At 37.3% G+C, this 19,791-nt stretch overlaps 1 protein-coding gene across 1 annotated transcript in view; it reads right to left on the bottom strand.

The window, feature by feature from the left end:
- Window positions 1-6,709: 6,709 nt before the first annotated feature.
- GPR174 (G protein-coupled receptor 174) overlaps window positions 6,710-19,791 on the bottom strand; it is a 30,593-nt gene continuing 17,511 nt past the window's right edge. The window contains exon 3 of the mRNA XM_054544769.1: window positions 6,710-11,557. Coding sequence (XP_054400744.1) covers window positions 9,999-11,000 — 1,002 coding nt within the window. The 5' untranslated portion in view covers window positions 11,001-11,557 and the 3' untranslated portion in view covers window positions 6,710-9,998. The remainder of the gene's footprint in view (window positions 11,558-19,791) is intronic.

Below are 19,791 nucleotides of genomic sequence, written 5' to 3'. Positions count from 1 at the left end.
AAATCAAATTTTGTTTCTTAGCACTGAATCAGCTGGTAGAATTTAGTTAGACTACCAGTTTCATCATATTTGTTTCCTCCACTGACTTCAGTATTCTACTGGCAATGGCAATGATCAAATAAATTAACTCTCTTAATTTTTGCTCCCTGTGTTAGAAAGACTATTTACCTAAGAAAGAATACAGAAGTTTATTTATAACAACCTCTCTGCTGGCTTTAACAGACAGATAAATGGGGATGGTCTTGCTATTCTTAAGTCCTATTTAATTGAGAGTCAAATATACAGTAATATTGAGATTCACCTGCTGCGACACCAGTTCTCTGACACCAACTGTGTGCCCTGTAATTCAGTTGAATTCTGACACTAACTACCCAGAAGTAATGCAGAGCCCACAGGGCAAGTCCTTCACAAGACCACTACCACCTCAGATGCCAGCTGCAAGTTTCAGATGTGCCCAAGCCAATTACACTTCTCCTTGGTGGCCTACAAATTTGGGGCTTTCTGTAACCTCCTTGGGTTAAATAATTCACTAAAATTACTCACAGAACTCTTGAAAGTGCTACTCTGTGATTACCATTTTATTATAAATGCTAAAAGTGAATAGCTATATAGGGCAAGGTCTGGAAGGATCCTTAGTGCAGGAGCTTCTGTCTCAGTGGAGACATGGTGTGCCAACCTCCTGGTATATTAATACGTTCACCAACCAGGAAGCTCCTCTGAGCCTTGATGTTCAAGATTTTATCTGGGTTTTATTATGTAGGCATGATTGATCAAATGATTGGACATGTGATTGAACTCAATCTCGAGCCTATCTCCCCTCCCAGGAGGTTGGACAAACTCGCTAATCACATGGTTGGACTTTCTGGTGACTAGCCCCCATCCGGAAGCTATCTAGCTGCCCTCTTTCCCTTAAGTTACTTCTTTAGCATAACAAATACACTGTTACCACTCAGGAAATTCAAATGATTTTTTTAATTCTATGCAGAGAACTCTGAGCAAAGACCAGACATATTCTATATTATACCACACAAACACAAGGAGGTACCTATGACACAAAAAAGTTGAACATATTTCCTCTTAGACATGATTTGGATGGTACCTGAAAATTTTGTAAGACCTTAGGTTAGCACCATGAATCTGAACTATTATTGTATGCTGTGAACCATAAACTATCAATTGATATAGCATTCCATACAAAGAGTGCTAGATAACAGATTTCTACTTATTTAGATTTATTATCTATGTATGCATTCAACATACATTTTTTGCGTGTTTACTATGTTGCAGGTAGTGAGCTAGGCATTGCAGACACAAAATGAACAAATCGAATATTCAAGTGGGGCAGACATACAAGAAACAAATTTTAAAAATAATTACAAATTAGGAGTCATGAGGGAAAAATTCAAGGTAACATATTAGAAATAAACTTGTGTCTCTGGGGTGGGGAACTCTTTAGCTAGGGTGTCAACTTTGGGAACTGAAGGACTTTTAAAACTGAAGGAAGAGACAAGACAGCTACTGGAAGAACATTCTAGGCAGAGGGAACAGTTACTGCAAAACACTTTCGAAGTGATTTCAATTCCTTTGAGTAATTAAGTTTGGGGGCAATGCTATGCTATATATCTGAGTTGACTCATACATGGGAGGTTAGAAAGGGAGTGTTGCTTCCTCTCTGGGAATAAAGCAAAGAAAGCATAGGTGGGACACTGATCAATGAAGTCATCCCACATATCCTCCTCTTTGATTTCCCAGCTTGCTGATATTAAACCTTGTTCATGCACTGCCAGGGCACTACCATTATCATATTTTCTAGAGGCTACTGCTTTTTTTGCCGTAGGTATAGGTGATATTGGAGGGTTTGGATAACCCCAACGGGGAAGAAAAGATGTGGCTTTATTAGAGGAAAGAGGTGGTTTTAAAAAATGGAATGAACATACAAAGGTCTACTGGGGTTTGCAGTTTAGATGGCATCTTTAGGGCAGATGACATTGCTGGTGCCTTTGATGTCCCTAGAATGATAGGGACACACTGTGTCCCCATATTTATTTTTCATTTCTTCCATAATAAAGTAATATCTAATAGCATATGGCCACCTGAATAATGACTATAATTTCTAACCTCCCTTGCAGCTTGGCAGGGCTACATAGCTGATTTTTAGCCAGTGGTTTGCAAGCAGAAAGAATATTCACAATTTCTAGTCATCCACTTAAAGAGAAGAGGCATGCCTCTTTTCCCCATTTCTCAGTCATACTAGCTACAATATAAATGTGATAAAATATGATTAAAAGAAAACTTTACACAAATTAAATTTATCAGAGTTTGTTTGAGCAAAGAGCAATTTGTGAATTGGGTAGCACTCAGAAACAGAAGAGGTTTAGTGAGCTTTGCTTTAGTAGTGTGAGTAGCAGGCTTTTATAGTTTGAATGTGGAAGCAAAGTAAAGAAATCACTTGATTGGCTACAGATAGGAATTTGCTTTATTTGGGTTGAAAGTCCCTAGTTAAAGGGTTTTGGCAGTTTCTGATTGGTTAAGTTTAAGCTTCATTTTGCTGTTACATTGGGCTTCACTTTGCTTATGTAGGAGCCTAAGACACTAGAGCCATTTCTGCATAAGGACCTCCCATTTATTTATTTATTTTAATTTCAAAAATATTTGTAGGTGGCCAGGCATAGTGCCTCACGCCTGTAATCCCAGCACTTTGGGAGGTCGAGGCGGGTGGATCATGATGTCAAGAGGTCGAGACCATCCTGGCCAACATGGTGAAATCCCATCTCTACTAAAAATGCAAAAATTAGCTGGGTGTGCTGGCACACACCCGTAGTCCCAGCTACTCAGGAGGCTGAGGCAGGAGAATCGCTTGAACCCAGGAGACACAGGTTGCAGTGAGCTGAGATCGCACCACTGCACTCCAGCCTGGTGACAGAGCAAGACTCCATCTCAAAAAATATATATATGTTTGTAAGTACACAGTAGGTGTGTATTTTTATGTGGTACATGAGATATTTTGATACAGGCATGGTATGTGAAATAAGCACATCATGGAGAATGGGGTTTCCATCCCCCTGAGCATTTATCCTTTGAGTTACAAACAATCTAATTACACGATTTAATTAATTTAAAAATGTACAATTAAGTTATTGCTGACTATAGTCATGCTGTTGTGCAATCAAATAGTAGGTCTTATTCATTCTGTTTTTTTTTTGTACCCATTAACCATCCCCACCTCCCCAACACCACCCCCATCACACTTCCCTGCCTCTGGTAATCATTCTTCTACTCTCAATGTCTATGTGCTCAATTGTTTTGATTTTTAGATCCCACAGATAAGTGAGAATATATGATGTTTGTCTTTCTGTGTCTGACTTACTTCACTTACTATAATGATCTCCAATTCCATCTATGTTGTTGCAAATGACAGAATCACATTCTTTTTATGCTGAATATTACTCCATTGTGTTTATGTACCACATTTTCATTATCCATCCATCTACTGATGGACACTTACGTTGTTTCCAAATCTTAGCTATTTGTAAACAGTGATGCAACAAACATAGGAGAGCAGATATATATTTGATAAATTGATGTCCTTTCTTTTGGGTATATACCCAGGAGTGGGATTGCTGGATTTTATGGTAGCTCAATTTTTGCTTTTTTGAGGAACCTCCAAACTCTTCTCCATAGTGGTTGTACTAACACCACTATGTACATTCCCACCAGCAGTGTATGAGGGTTCCCTTTTCTCTACATCCTTGCTAGCACTTGTTATTGCTAGTCTTTAAGAAAAAAACTCATTTTAACTGGGGTGAGATAATATCTCATCATAGTTTTGGTTTACATTTCTCTGACGATCAATGATGTTGACGACATTTTCATATGACTGTTTGTCACTTGTATGTCTTCTTTTGAGAAATGTCTATTCAAAATTTTTGCCCATTTTTGAATCAGATTGTTAGATTTTTTCCTATAAAGTTGTTTGAGCTCCTTATATATTATGGTTATTAATCCGTTGTCAAATGGGTAGTTTGCAAATATTTTCTCTCATTCTGCATGTTGCCTCTTCACTTTGATGATTATATTCTTTGCTGTGCAGAAGTATTTCAACTTGATGTGATCCCCCAATTAATTTTTTAAACAATACCTTGCACCATTCAGATTAAAGGAATACCCAAGAAATATTGGTGTTACAATACAGAAGTCTAGGTCTAAAATGTCTTGCAAAGAAAAGTCACCATGCTGGCTAATACTTTTCCATGAAAGAGAAATACATTTGTGTGTAGTTTAAGCTACATTTCTGTTAACCACAGTTGAACCTATAGCCTAACTAATCTACTCTTGTCAGAAGAAATTGAAAGGCAGAAAATGTGTAATGCTTGAGGGAAACTTTACAGAAGTCTACCCACCTATGTATGAGCAGTATTCACAGAGTACAAATAACTACAGCATAAGCTTCAGAAACATTGCAGAGTGTACATTTACATAGATGCATTCTAATACTACTTTATGAGTATTGTTTAGTGGACCATTTTGACTACAATGTGGAAATGTAATCTGTTAACATTGGTATTTTTATATTCAGTGGAGCTGAGTGTACTGGACTCCTTCTCATGGGAGCCATAATTTGGACCAAGGAGACCCTGAACTGAATTCAACATTAGTCTTCATTACATTTCTGCAGTAGAAGAAACATCTACCTAAAAAAAAACAGACTCAGGTTAATAAATGTTATTTTCTGAGTTTAAACTTGTTCAGATTAATCAAAGGGAAATTCTTCTACTTTTTGGGATTTAGCGTTTGATGTCTTTACTGAATACATCTAAAATCAGTTTTTATTCCTTGGCACCTTTTGATCATACATTAAACAGTTCATTTAAATAGTACTGTGACTTCTTACAGTATTCATAGATTAAATTATGTAAGGGAAACGCACTTTAATATAATCTGGAGTAGGAGATTGGATGCAGACATAGAACAAAAAAGACTGGGCCATGTGTTGATATTGTTTGAATTTCAATAATGGGTGTTCATTATATTTATTGCTCTTCTTTTAAATATGTTTGAAGTTTTTCATAGTAAAAAGTTTACCGAATTACTTTTTTCATAGTATTATCTCCTTATATATATTTTAGTAAAAAAGTTAAACTCATTTAATGACAGAGGGCAGTAATGTGATTTCAGAACATTTTTAAGCTGTTATTATGGGTTTTACTTTATGCAAAGATAATGTGGGTAATTTATAGTATGACTACTTCCTCTATGCTTCCATGCCAATGCCATAACTTGAACCATCATTTCTTCAAACTCTTTTTGTTTATTTTTGTCCTCTTATTAGAGTAGCATTTTAAAAGATAATGAATGCTACAAGTCTTCTTACAAGTTGTAGATACTCAACATTGTTTAGAAAAGTCCGAAAAATCTCACTATTATGGGCCAGAATCAAACTTCAAGAGCTCCTGCACTAAAAGTAAATCCTGGAGTCAGAAGGGCAGGCCTAATGACAGCCTTCCCTGTGGAGCAGTTGTTCTATTATTCTTTGAAGAGATACAAGAAGGCAAATGGAAGGCTTTGAATAGGGCTATGCCTGTAGTTGAATCAGAAGACATGCATTGCAGTAAGAAGTAGGATGAAGATAATTATTCCCCAAACAATAGAAAAAATAGAGTATTGGCATATTTCTATTACTTGAGTTATTTGGCAAAATCAAGTAGTGGTTAAGGCTGAAGAAGTTCTGAAGAAGAGGAAATGGTCTGTAAAGTTCAGTAAAATTACAATTCGCTCTCCCCCTCCCCATACCACATCCTTTAATAACTGAGAAATAAGCAAGTGAAAATAGCCACATTTGCTTGAGAGTTTATCTCTCACTCCCTCCTCCCCTACCTCCACCACTCCATCAAAATATGGTGGTAAAGACAGTGAAGTTGGTTCTGGACTGACTTCAGGAGGGCACAGAAGAGGTCTCTATAAAATGTGAGGGCATTTGAAGCATGGGACATGTCTGGGACCTATATCCCATTATTTTATTTAGGTTTACCAAATTATCAAAAATTCTTCCTTGGGAAACCCTTCACCACGTCCTAGAAAAATATTTTTGCAACAGCCAAAATGTATAATTCCTAAAAATTTGGTTATTATGGACAATATTTGGGGTCCTGAAAGTGTTAGAGATATAGGTGAGATGATGAGGGAGTTACTGAAGTAGAAGAAAGAGAGCCAGCCTGAGGGAAGGGTCAGAGACAATTTTCCTGACTTCACCCTTTTTTTGTTTGTTTGTTTCGAGAAGAGCAGAGGGGGACAGTAGAGGATGAGTTTTGATTTTCCCCTGACAATCCAGAGAAAAAATCAAACTGCCACATCTTAACAACCCTTAAGACTAAGAAGAAAAGATTCTCTCTGTTCCATCATTACAAATATAGAGCTTTAAGTAGTTCTAATAAACTTGGTCCACAGTGAAGATGGGGAATAATTTTTAGCAGAATATGAATAGTAAAGCAACTATCTATGGACAGAGTGAGTGGCAAGAGTGGAGTAAAGTTGGGGGTGTGGTTTATCTTTCCTTTCAAGAATAGACTGCACTTCTCAAAGAGAGAAAAAGCGAGAATAGAGTCTTAGGAGACTTTTATCCATGCATGTGAGAACACTAACAAAGATCATCAAGTCTATCATTGTGTTGAAAGAAGTGACTAAGTACACATTGACTTCCGGAGGCAGAAAATTTCTATGTAATTACAAAGACAATCTTTATTATTAAAATGAATATCATAAGTTATAGCCATAAATAAATTCCAAGTGCAACATTTTCACAGTATCTTGGGAGTAAAATCAAAAGGTGACATAAAATGTAAGTTGCGCAGGAGTTCCACAGATGCACCCTCTCAGACCAAGGCAGCTTGGTCTGTTGCTCCTGGGGCAGATGGCTTCTCTTTGTGGAATTACCAGTTAATAGAATTGGCTGCTTAACTGAGTGACAATGAAAACATATAAACCATTTGAATATAGTAATAATAACAATATTTTTACATAGAAATCACTACATATTCAAAGTTTTTCTTATTGGAATACTTATGCATTTTTGAATCAAAATTCAACAACTTTATATAGGAAATGTGGAATTATTTATCTTGAAGTATACATTACTATGGTTGAGGGTGTTTACTCTTTGCACCACAATTTCATGGAACCCAGAGAGTGATAAATGAGAAGTCTGGATAAGCCATGGAATGGAGAAGCTCAGAAAAGAGGCTGCTTTCTGGATCATAGCTGCAGCAGTACTCCTAAATTAGTAAGCTACTAGTTTAGACTTTCCCCTGAAAATCAGGCCCAATGTAGGAAAGGAGCGAGGCAAAATGAAAAGAAGATGAGCAGACATCTGAGAAACTGATAGCCATGTTCATGGATACATTTCTTAATTTATTAAAAGTCAGCATTCCCATTATGGTAACCAAAGTAGGTGTTTGCTTACTGTATGCAATATGAAAGGCAGTGCTGTAGGACCCACTTTATTCAAAATATCTTTCCCTCCAGTCTGTCTGCTTCAGTATGTATTAGCCTCCATTGAAAGTCACCACTTTGGTTTAATGCCTAGTCCTAAAGCCTGGAATTCAGATATTCCTGGATAAATTAATATGAACCTAACATTAGCTATTAGCACCATGGTGTGAATGAATTGATCAGGTTGCTGCCTGGGAGAGCAAGGGAATCAAGCAGAAGACAAAACATTGATGGGATAAGGGGTGAATAAAGTAAATCAGAGCACTGAATACAAACGTAGATGGGCAGGCCTGGGGAAAAAGGGTGTCCTCAGCCAAGCAGCATAACACTGAATACTGGTCCTTTTTTGGAATGATGTAAATGGGCTGCCTAACAAATGGGCCCTACCCTCAACCATTCATCTAAGAAGGTCAAACATCTCCTGAAAATATTTCCCTTCCTCTTTAAAAAAATATATAGTCAAAGTGAAACCAATATGTTAATTAAATCAAATCAATCATCTTCCAAAGTGACCTTAAGAAGTGTAATTCATGCTAATCTAGACAATAGTAAGCACAAATAGTATAGATAAGACTCTCACATTAAAAGTACCCACAGTTATTTCACAATTCCACAAATTGTTACTTGCAATCCTATTGCAACACTAAATTATAGTCAAACAAAAGACACTTTAAAGCAAAGAGACAAGACACAGTTATAGATGCCCTATTTAAAATACAGTTTAACACTTATTGAAAACTTATTTAACACATCAAAACATATACCTTACAACGAATAGTTAGGAGACACATAGATATACTTGCTAGCAGCACAAAATCGGTTTTCTAATAGGGTATTATCTTAATAACAACATATGTGTAAAATCAACACTTGTCCAAAGAAAACTTTAGAAAACTTTCCATCAGTCTAGATATTAGAATATATTTTGATGTCACCAGTTTTCCCCTAATGTATTAGTATCATAACTGTATGCCTACAACAACCCCTTTCCTCTAAATATGATAAGGCCTTTGATTGGGTTCTACATTCCTTCTGTGAGACGTAGAAGGTGTCTTCATTATATAGCACACAGATTTTAAGTAGAACTTTCTTAAAGTTAGAGCTTTTTGCTAAAACATGTTTCAAAATATTCTAATACTTACAACCTAAGGTTTAATTACTAATATCCTGGGTCTGTTTCCCACACAATAGTACCAAACAGGTAGTAGGCAAGTCATCGGCCATTGGTTACCAAAGGCTGACCAAATTAATCTTCTATACATTTTTCAAGAGGTGAAATAATTGCCTTCCCCAGGGGCTAAGAGCTAGGCTTTGGAGGCTTTAGAATGGTATGTCTGGGGCAAAGCTAGACCAAAAAAAATCAGTGTGGATTCTAGGGTCCATGTGACTGACCGTAATATGTATGCAATGATGGGGCAGAGAGACTTACTCTGGCTTGTGTAAGTGACTTGGCAGTCTAAGCTAAGTGTCCTTGTATTAGAGTAAGAAATACAATGTGATGAGAATTTTAGAAAGATTACCGAACTTTGCTTCATCTTTTCACTCTGGCCTAGGTTTAATGATTCATTAGTGCACTACTTCTTCCATAGGCTCAGAAAGTGCAGGAACCTGTCAACATTACCTAAATGTATCTCTAGAAGCATGGTAAAAACTTCCTCTACTAGGCAGGTCCATACATCTCCAGAAGTGTTCTTTAGAAAAAGTGTAAGAGAGCAGAATTGTGATTGTCACCTTTCTGCTTTCTCCTGGGCCTAGAGCCCATTTGAGTCACCTTGTATGGACTTTGACAAACTACCTGTCCTAGGTAGATGCAACACGGCATCTTTTCCAGGCACAGAGGGTTATCGTATGTAAATATGTATATTGTTCTTAGAGGCCTGAGTTCAGATTTTCATTCTTTGAGCAGGTGTGACAAATGATGTTTCATGTTGACACAAAAAAATGAAGAAAATAGCTATTTTAGTCTTCAAACTCTGAAGAGTAATCACACTTGAGAGATAAAAATGATCTTATGTTTACATTTTCTTTACACAGGGTAATACATCATCTATCCCACTAAAATATAACCAAACATATGAAAATGGCATGTAAACTGTGATTACTAATATAAAAAGACACCTACATTACCTCTGAACATAAAGACTCAGTATCTGTTGCAACAAAACTAAATGTTTATGGTGACTCCAAGCTAATAATCTTTTTGTGCCTGAGGTTCACAGGTAAAAGTACCGACTACAGTTGAGAGCATATGTTTATAGGATGTCACAGAAATTTGATATTTTAAGATTTACAGACTTGATGAAAAATTACTACATGGACATGTCAACATCAATAATGGTGGATCATAATGCTCCAAATAAGTCCTGCTTTGAAGAAGTGAATTCCCCATAGCAGTAAGATAGAGCAGAATTGAAAAGCTGTGTTGTTTTGCAAGTTCTTTCCTGTGGCTTGGGTATTGCAGATATGTTCTGATGTACTTGCATTTCAGGTCACATTCAGTTTGGTTTTTTGTTTTAGCATAATTCAGTTGTCATGGTGGAAGCTGTGTGGTTACTCACAAAGGATTTTGCATGGAGTTGGATGCTGTCATGCAAATCTTGTCTTGAAAGCCGTCTTCGGAACTCATTAGTGGAAAAGTAGTATATGACTGGGTCAAGACATGAATTCAGACTAGCAAGACACAATGCCACAGAATGAAATATTAGAATCACCCTTCTGGCTAGGCAGCTTTTAATTTCATTGGACTTCACCAGGAAATCTAAAGGAAAACTGAAATGATAAGGTGCAAAGCAAATTAGGAATACCCCTGCACAGGTTAGAATCATCTTCAAGGCTTTCTGTTTCTCTCCAAGATCTTGAGCCATGGGATATTTATCTTGCAGTGATAAAACCGTCTTCCAGGTACAATATAGGACAATCAGAAGCGGAGTTACAAACCCAATCAACTCGCCAATGGTCATCATAACAACGGACTGGGCCAGGTTGACATTCCTGGTAGGAAGATCCACAAAGCATTTGGTCCTATTGCCAGGGGTATCATCACTGGTTCTGAGGAGTGGAAAGAGTACACAGGCAAGGCAAATGATCAGCCAGCCAGCAATGCTGATGTACAGGTCATATTTCTGTTTGCAGTCATGGAAGCGAAAGGGGTACATGAGAAACCAAAATCGTCGCACACTGATGCAGACCAAGAAGTAGATGCTTGCGTACATGTTGACATACTTCAGGTAGAAACAGAACATGCAGAGACCAGGCCCAAATGGCCAGTCATGATTCAAGTAGTAGAAGATCCTCAGTGGCAAGGAAAGAACTTGTAGTAAGTCAGCAATGGCTAAGTTTATCATAAATATCACAGCTCGTTTTGTTTCTTTCATATAACCATAGAATACCCACAAGGCTAATATATTCCCTATGAGACCTGGCACAAGAATGACAGTGTATGTCACTGCATAAATAAAGTATCGAAAATCTGTATTGTCTCCATCAGGCCCGGTACACGTGTAATTAGCAGGCATGATTCTCTCTAGAGAAACTATCTTTGCCTAATGGTGGTTCAAAACTAAATTCACAATCAACTGCTGTTCCTTCCAAAAGATTGATTGCCAGTGGGTTGGAGATACGAAGTATAAAATAACTTTCCTCTTTTTACCACATCTGTCTGAGTCTGTACATATGATTTTGGGATTTTTCAAAGAACTATCTGCATTTTTTATTTAGACTTGTCTAGAGTAACTACATGGAAGTCTAGTGTACAAGCACAGATGACAAGCTGTTACAATTTCCCCTCTTGTTTATTTTAAGGCCCTCTGGGACATCATAAGAGCTGATTCTCTCCCATTTGGAAAAGGAATGTACCACATAGCAGTTCCTCAAATTCCTATATGACGATAGCCTTCTCTTTACAGGTGTCTGGCAGGCCGTTTTTCTTTTTTTGGCTCACATAGAAGAAAGGATTGCTTTAGTGCACAATGAGTCCGCCACTCTTCAGGGATGATTAACTTGGAAAGATCAGCTTTCTGGGACTTTTTCAGCTATATGTCAAAAGCTAAAAAAGTAGGAAACAAAGGCAGAGCTGCAAGCAAAAGAAAATAAGTCAATTATTTCCTGGCCCAGCTTTGAAAAAAAAAAAGCGTATGCTCAGAAAAATATTCTAGTTTGAATGAAAAAATTCTTATGTAAGGGAAGGGTATATGCTGCAGTTTCTACAAGGCACTTTATAATCACAGAAAAACATAGCTTGAAAGAACATGAGAAGTAATCTAGCCCCTTGTTACTCAAAATCCATGAACGAATGATGCTTGGGAGCTTGTTACAAATTCAAAATCTCAGGCGTCACCCTGGACCTGATGCATCAGGATCTGCGTTTTAACAATGAACTCAGATGATTCTTCTGCATACTAACATTTGAGAAGCTATGTTTTGGACTACTGCTTTACTAACCTTACTGATTGTCTGAATCATCTGGGGAAGGTTAAAAATTAAAATAAAAGCTTCTAGGTGTTTCCTCCGGAGAGTCTGATTGAGTACTCATGGGGTACAGTATGCAATTAGTATCTTTTCAAAGCTCTCCATTTGGTTTTGAAATAGCCAGCCCAGCATTTGTCCTTGAACCGTCATTTGATCCAAATCATTCCTATATGTCTCAAAATAAGTGGACAACCAGCTTCTCTTTAAATAATCCCATTTACAGGAGTCATTTAGTCACCTCTTAATTACCTGAGACAACAGATGTAGCACCAGAGCAGAGAATCAAAATCCATAGAAAGTTGACTCAGCTGGGTCTATGACCTTTGCTCTGAGGTAAGTAAATTTTAGCTTAGGGGCCTGGATAGTTGCCTCAAGTCTGCCGAAATCTAGGAGGACTTAACTAACTTTAAAGATATGTGTGGGAAGAACAAAAATGAAATGGGAATTATGAAACATCCTGCTTTGAATGATCAAATCCATGTGGTTTGAAGTGTGCGTCATTGAGCCCCTGAACAAATTGTTATTATTATTTTACTTCAATTTCATGGTAAGTGAAACGGCACGTTTTATTCAAAGATATGATGCTAACTTTACTTAAAAGGCTTGATGAGTGATTCATAATAGGCCTTTGGATTGAAGAGATTAAATACCTGAGATTTCTCAGGTAAGGAAGACATAGAAAGATGGTGTTATAAAAAACAGTGAAGCACAACTGTAAACAATACCACTTTTCTTTGAGATTGTCCTTTCACAAGAAAAAATCCATATTTTAACAGGGACTGAAACAGACTCCAATTTTAAATGAGACACTTATTGGAAGGAAATGCCAAGCTCCTTGGGCAGATTTTTTTTTCTTCAGTATACTGTACTTCCTCAATTGTACTTACTTTCTTGGTACGAGGAAAAAAGTAGAGAGAAAAGGAACTGATTGCCTGAATTCAGCATGCTGATTTTTCAGCCATATGTAAGTGAGAAACTATTTCATATGGAGTTCTTATGGGAAATTATTATTTTTTATTTATGAATATGTATATGTTCATCCAAATCTGAAGCTTTACTTAGTTTTACTTATGTTTCAAAAGTATTTTCAAGCAATATTAGGTCTCTGGTTGCTTGTCCAGGAGAAGTCTCATTCAAATGAATATTAGAAATGGCTTTTTGTATCATTTTGCTGAGACCTACTATATGCAAGCTTCATTATCTATGAAGATGTTAGTTGATAGCACCTTAAAACTTTCTCCCTCCAAAATGTGCACCTGGATTTTAACTAAATAAAATGAATGACTAAAAATACTAGATTATCAAATTACTTAATTCCGTTTTTCGGTGTTGTTCTTAAGAGACAGGGTCTTGCTCTGTCTTGTCTCCTAGGTTGGAGTGCAGTTACACGATCCTAGCTCACTGCAGCCTGGAACTCTTGGGCTCAAGTGATCCTCTCACCTCAGCCTCCCAAGTAGCTGGGACAACAGGTGCATACTACTGTGACAGCTAATTAAATTTTTTTTTTTTTTTGGTAGAGATTGGGGTCTTGCTTTGTTGCCCAAATTGCTCTCCACCTCCTGGCTTTAAAAGATGCTCCTGTCTCAGCATCCCAAAGTGTTGGGATTGTGCCCAGCTTAAATTGCCTAATTTCTGATGGTGGTCTTTGAGACACTAATTGCAAGCAGAGATGCCATCTGGGGTGTGAAGCCCTGTCCAGAAACCATCCCATCACTGGTAATAAGCAACCACTTGCTCAAAATTCAACTTTATATTACAGTTCTGGTTAAATGCACACTTTATTAAGCCCAGAAAAAGCAGACCTAGTGTGCTGCAAGTGACTGCAAATGTTGTTAAACTGAACAGCTGTGTGCACGTATATCAGAGGCAACTGTACCATTATGACACATGAGTAATCCCAAGTTCTGGACAAAAGAGAAAAGAATAATTTCTTCCTAATTCTGATCAGCACACAGGCAAATCTCAGGGCTTCATTTTTACTTTTGAAAATCTTCAAAGTAATAAAATGCTTCGAAAAGTATTTGCCTGGTTAGTTCCCCTAGTAAATTCACCAGTTTTGCCCTACTGAGTATTCTATCACTTTTTTAAATAAATAAATTTTAAAGAGAGGTGCTCCTGGATGTCACTTCGAACCAGGCTCCCAATTTTTCTTAGCTTCAACATCTTCTATGAGTTTCCTCATAGGTCAATTTCATGAAGAGAGGAAACACATATGTGTAGACAGAAAATGCAGTTATTGTGAACATTGCCTTTTTGCCAGGAAGTTATTTTACTTAGCTAAGTCTAAATTTCTCTACTGAGATCTGAAAGCCATTTCCTCATAATCAGACTGCATTCTGTGTCTCTGCTCTGAGAAGTGCTCTTTTAATTACTTGGAGACAGCAAGAATGTTGTCACTCAGTCTCACATCACCAGTCATATTGCCTTTTCTCAGATTTCTTAATTTGTGATCATTTCATATTCTGGAGAATAGGGCAAACCAATTGGTATTGAGGACCTCACGGGCTATTCAACCTGTACTGAAATTAACAAGACCGTTAGCTACTATTCGCTTCCCTGCCCCTACCATCCATTGGGAAAAAAAAAAAAAAAAGTTAGGCTGCGTATTCTTACACTGCTTTTACCTCTCAGGACCTATTTTTATTCTTCTCCTTTTACTTAGGCAGGGTTTCTCAAAATTTGGCACCTGGGCTAATTGGAGTGCTTATTAAAAATGTGTATTCCCAGATGGACAACTGAATCTTATTTGTCAAAGAGTGGAGCCAAAGGATCTAGATTTTAACAAGCATCACAGATAACCAAATTGGAGAGCCTTAAAATCTGAGAATCTTCATTGAGTAATAAAGGGCAATACCAAAACCAATTCAGTTATTTTGTTAAGCTACATAACCAAACTGAAGTTTTTGCAGGAATTCACTGCGTTTTCCTATCTTCATTGCCTATGTTTTTTACTTTCTCTCTGCTTAAATTGTTCTATCCCATCTTTACCTGTTGAAATCCTGCCTGTCCTCCAAGGCCACCATCTTAAAATGCTGCCTTGTTCATGAGGCTTTTGTGATCTCTTGCCTAGTTGTGATTATACCTACCTGTGAACTCCCAAAGCAGTTTATTTGTGTCAGAAATATGTCCCTTTCTTATTCATTCTAGAAAATTGTGAGCAGCTTGCCAGCAAAGACAGTGTTTTCATGATCATTATAATCTTCCACCTCCAACGTGCACAGTTACTTCGCATGTAGACGAAACTCAATTAGATTCAACTAAGCTTAGGTGTAAGTTTAGATCTAAACCAGAGCCTAGTGTAGTAAGAAGAACCCTTTAGGCCAGGCACAGTGGCTCACACCTGTAATCCCAGCACTTTGGGAGGCCGAGTCTGGCGGATGACGGGGTCAGGATTGAGACCATCCTGGCCAACATAGTGAAACCCCATCTCTACTAAAAATACAAAAATTAGCTGGGTGTGGTGGCACACGCCTGTAATCCCAGCTACTTGGGACACTGAGGCAGGAGAATCGCTTGAACCCAGGAGGCAGAGATTTCAATGAGCCGAGATCAAGCCACTGCACTCCAGCCTGGCGACAGAGTGAGACTCGTCTCAAAAAAAAAAAAAAAAAAAAAAGTAAAAAAAAGATCCCTTTAAGTCTATATATACTATGGTCTTTTGCAAACAATTTTATACAGCTCTATTTTGTTGACTACTGTTTAACTTGTGATTCATAGTGGTTCACACACCTTGTTTATCTATACATGGTTAAAAGACTAGTGAAAATATTAAATCACTTTTGATGGATACTATAAAACACTGAGCATACAGTTTAGGATTACATGTAGCCAAATATCTGGCTGGCTATCAGTGTCTTCTGTTTTTAGCACTCTATGTGTGTGTACTCCAACTCTTAAGAGACAAGTCACAATTTTACAAAGTTCTATTTTACACATTAAATTTCAAATATTTCCACTTAGTAGAAGTGATGAGAAGATCACAAGTTAGTATGTTACAGTGGGAAAGCTGTATGTTTCCTGTTCTCGGTGCTGACAGGGCTGTGGGGATTTTCCTCCAGCTTTTCTGAATGTTCACCTTGTGTCTCAGAGAAAACATGAACATTTGGACAAGAAACAGGATTTTTTAAAGGAAAGTTATGGGCTTCCAAGCTTACATAAAATAAACTAAGGTCCAAGATAATCAGATCCTTCTGGCCCCTTTCACTTTTTTGCAGTCCTCTTGCAGTTTTCTCCTAGAGAGTGTGCCCTATACACTACTCCACACGATTAATAGCCTGTTAAAAGGGAGGAGTAAACCAACCTTATGGGGTCTGGTAGAAAGACCAAGCATGGAACGGAAAATAAAACCAGTTATCAAGGCCTCACTCCAGGTTCTGGCCGGAATTATTGGTATAGGTGGCTACCCCATATGGTGTGATTTTAAGGGACCGAAAATCCTTATTTTAAGAAGAAGGAAGGTAAATATTCTTTCCCACTTGGTTTGGGCCCAATTTCCTTCTTTCTTGAAGATAAGCCTTTTGTCCTATAGAGTTTAGGCTGCAAATGCCAGACTCACATCTTTAAAGATGGGGCCCGGGAACTTAAACTTGGCAAGCTTTCCCTGGAAATGTCAGTACTTCACACAAACTGAGAATTTCTGGAGCATATACAATGTATCCCAGTAGATCCCAGAGCTTTTGCATCCTTGGCCTTTAAGCTCAGTTACTATATCAGCGTTTTTTTTGTTTTGTTTTGTTTTTGTCTTAGTGCTTTGTTGTATTCCTCCACATTTACTTGTGCTTTACTTATATTTGGGAGCCATTTTCTTCACAATACATTATCCAAAATCCATAGCATTTCATTTTAAAGAACAGCAACAACAAAAATACGGAAGCCTCTAAGCAGACATTAGGGTTTTCAGAAACTTTTAGAAAGAATCCTAATGAAAATGATTTAAAATTTAAAATTTAATTATTAAAATACAAGTGACAAAAACGAATTGTTGGCCTCTCAGTAATTACTCTAAAAAGCGCACATGGAGCTTTCAGTAATTACACAAAAAAATGCCCATGAAACATTTTATGTCTCAATAACTACACAATTAATTTAAAATACAGGTATCTCATTCTTGCATTTTAAATGACAGACACTAGACTCTGTCCTTAGATTAAGTTTTGAGAGAGGTATGGGTGGGAGGTGCAAAACATTGACCACTATTATTCCAGATGATTGAAAATAAGCCTCCCCTAGTGGCACAATTTTATGTTTTGCTAGACTTGCATTAATTTTCTGGATCTTCATAGCATGTTTCCTCTGCTACTCCTACTAAACAGGATTCTGGTTCGTTATTTCTCAATTTTTTACCATTTTTCCTATGCCTTTAGAGTGGATATCATCAATTAGGCAAGACTTTGGAAGAATTTATTTTATCCCTCAATTCAGAAAATAAGCCTCCATGGTCATTGAGCAGTAACGACATGCAAAGAACCAGTATTGTGGGCCTATATTTCTCCTTCCAGTGGCATAACCCTCCTGATTAGCAGAAACAAACCAAGCATTTTGGCAACTTGTGGCTCTCAGAAATATCCTTCTGGTTAGTGACACTGGAGTGTCATTAAAAATAAAGATGGCTGGACTCTTCAAGTAATCTTCCACCAGTGATGACAACTCTGTGTCTGGCAAAAGCCACCTGGTTTTGGTGGAAGCAGAAGGTGACACATAATTTCTAATGCATCTCCTACATGGTCTTTTTCTTTTGTAAGCTACTACATTTGAGAACAGAGCTATAATTGTAAAATGTTAGAGTAGTGGGTGGTACCTTGGAACTATCACCAAAGGAAGGTATAGAGGTGTGGTGGGGGCGGGGAGAGATTCCTAGATTAACCTTAAAGACTTGTGGCACATCTATTATACCCATGATCCAAGTACCCAGGTAATGACATATTCATTTGGAGCTCACTCTACTCCAAGTCTATAATAAGGATGCCCCAAGTATGAAATATCGAACATCAAATAATAATGTAGGTCCTCATCAGAACTGTTGTCACATTTTTCTCAGATGGCATCATATATATTGATTGGAAGGAAGTGGTGAAAACCATTCATATAGGACCATTTCATATGGCGCCCTCTATTCTTCCCACAATAATCTTTTAGGTACTAGATTCACAAAGAGCCACACATTTTGCTCTCCTGTACGAGATGTATAAAGTGTCCTAAAGGATAGTAGACTTCATCCCAAGTCTTGCCTGAGATCATGTGAGGCCCTAGAGCTTAATGCATGGACAATATTTGAATGGAATGTTACATATTTGTGTTCACTGCATAATATTTTGTTACTAAATAAATTTTCAGTAATTTACATTATTTGCAATATTTGGCTCATTTTTGGTGACTCCTTATTTCATAGGATAAAAAGTAGTACGATTTGATATTGGGATCTAATGAAGGAGGACTAGCAGGTCAATGTCTGCTTTTGTTTTTTGCCTTTAAAACAGAAATATATTATCCTTTATTTTCTTGTAGTCTACAGTTTGAGTTACAAATCATCTAGGAAACTGAGAAAAATCCCTTCTTCCCAATCTTTCCAGATGTTCTTGCAGAAAGACTATGGACTTTCATTCTGGGTTAACTCAAAGGACACAGTATTGTCTCCTACCTAAAATGAATAAACTAGTAAATATCCTGCTGGCAAAAGTAAACTTTCTGTACCTTTTCAGCATAATATCAGTAACACTCAGCAGTATTTCAGAAGGCAAAAAAAATTTCATATTTTCTCTTTTTATAAAATTTTGACATGAACAATCACCCTGCTTCCTTTTTAATATGTTAAATAGCAAGACTTTCTTATTTTAGACTGACATATTTCTGCAGTTGCCTTTATCAGATACAGGTTGAATTATCTTATTAAGTTGTGTAAAATCTTTCAAGTGTCCACACTGCAACGGCCTAAAAAACCTAACATTCTAAGCCTTGTTCTGCCTTCTAGCCTGATTTATTATTGCACCCTTTCTAATGCCCTAGGCTTCCACCATGCCAAACTGTTCTAGCACACAGCATGTACCTCGATGTCTCTGTCTGCCTTTAACTTGAACATCCTTATTTTCCAGCTTCCCAGCAACACTTTCTCACCTTGATGGGTGGGAAAATTCCTAACAGGAGAATTTTGATTATCTAATTTCTTCCCATAAATCTTCCTTGAATCATTTACATTGGAATTGGCACTTCTTCCTTTAAATTCCCATAGCATGTTGCATGTACCTGTGCCATAGCCTGATATGGTTCAACCTCTTTGATGGTATAGATAGTTGTCTACACAACCACTAGATTCTAATCTCTTTGAGAGTAGGGACACTGTCCTATTAATTTATGCATTCCTCGCAACAAGTAGAATAGACCTTTACTAAATGTCCATTAGTAGATCTTTAAGAAACACCTGCTAAACAGATACTACATCTGTCCTTGTATGTTTACAGAACCATTATTTTAAATTGTCCATTTCTGTATCATCTTTGCAACAGAGCATTTAAAGGCCATTCAACTTATAAAATCTAAAGGCATATTTAGTAATTTTTGGCTATTGTTTTACTTATTGATATTGGCCACTGAAAAACATTTATATTTGAAAATTTCAAAGACACTTTTTTAAAAACTTTTTTTAAACTGATAATTGCATTCAGATTTTTTTTCTTTACACGCTTGTCTCTCCTCTCCCCTCAAGCCTATCTGCCGGGAAATTTGCTCTTCCTTACTGGTCACCTGCCAATGGATAAAAATAAGTGCTTTGAACACTGCCCATTGAACTGATTAGGATTTCCTGCATGGTTTCCCCCAGATAATCACAATGTGTTCACTTAAGTG

This window comes from Pongo abelii, chromosome X, assembly GCF_028885655.2.
Source record: "Pongo abelii isolate AG06213 chromosome X, NHGRI_mPonAbe1-v2.0_pri, whole genome shotgun sequence".
NCBI lineage: Eukaryota > Metazoa > Chordata > Mammalia > Primates > Hominidae > Pongo > Pongo abelii.
Note: the sequence above shows the minus strand (reverse complement) of the source record. Positions and strands in the feature narration are given on the sequence as shown.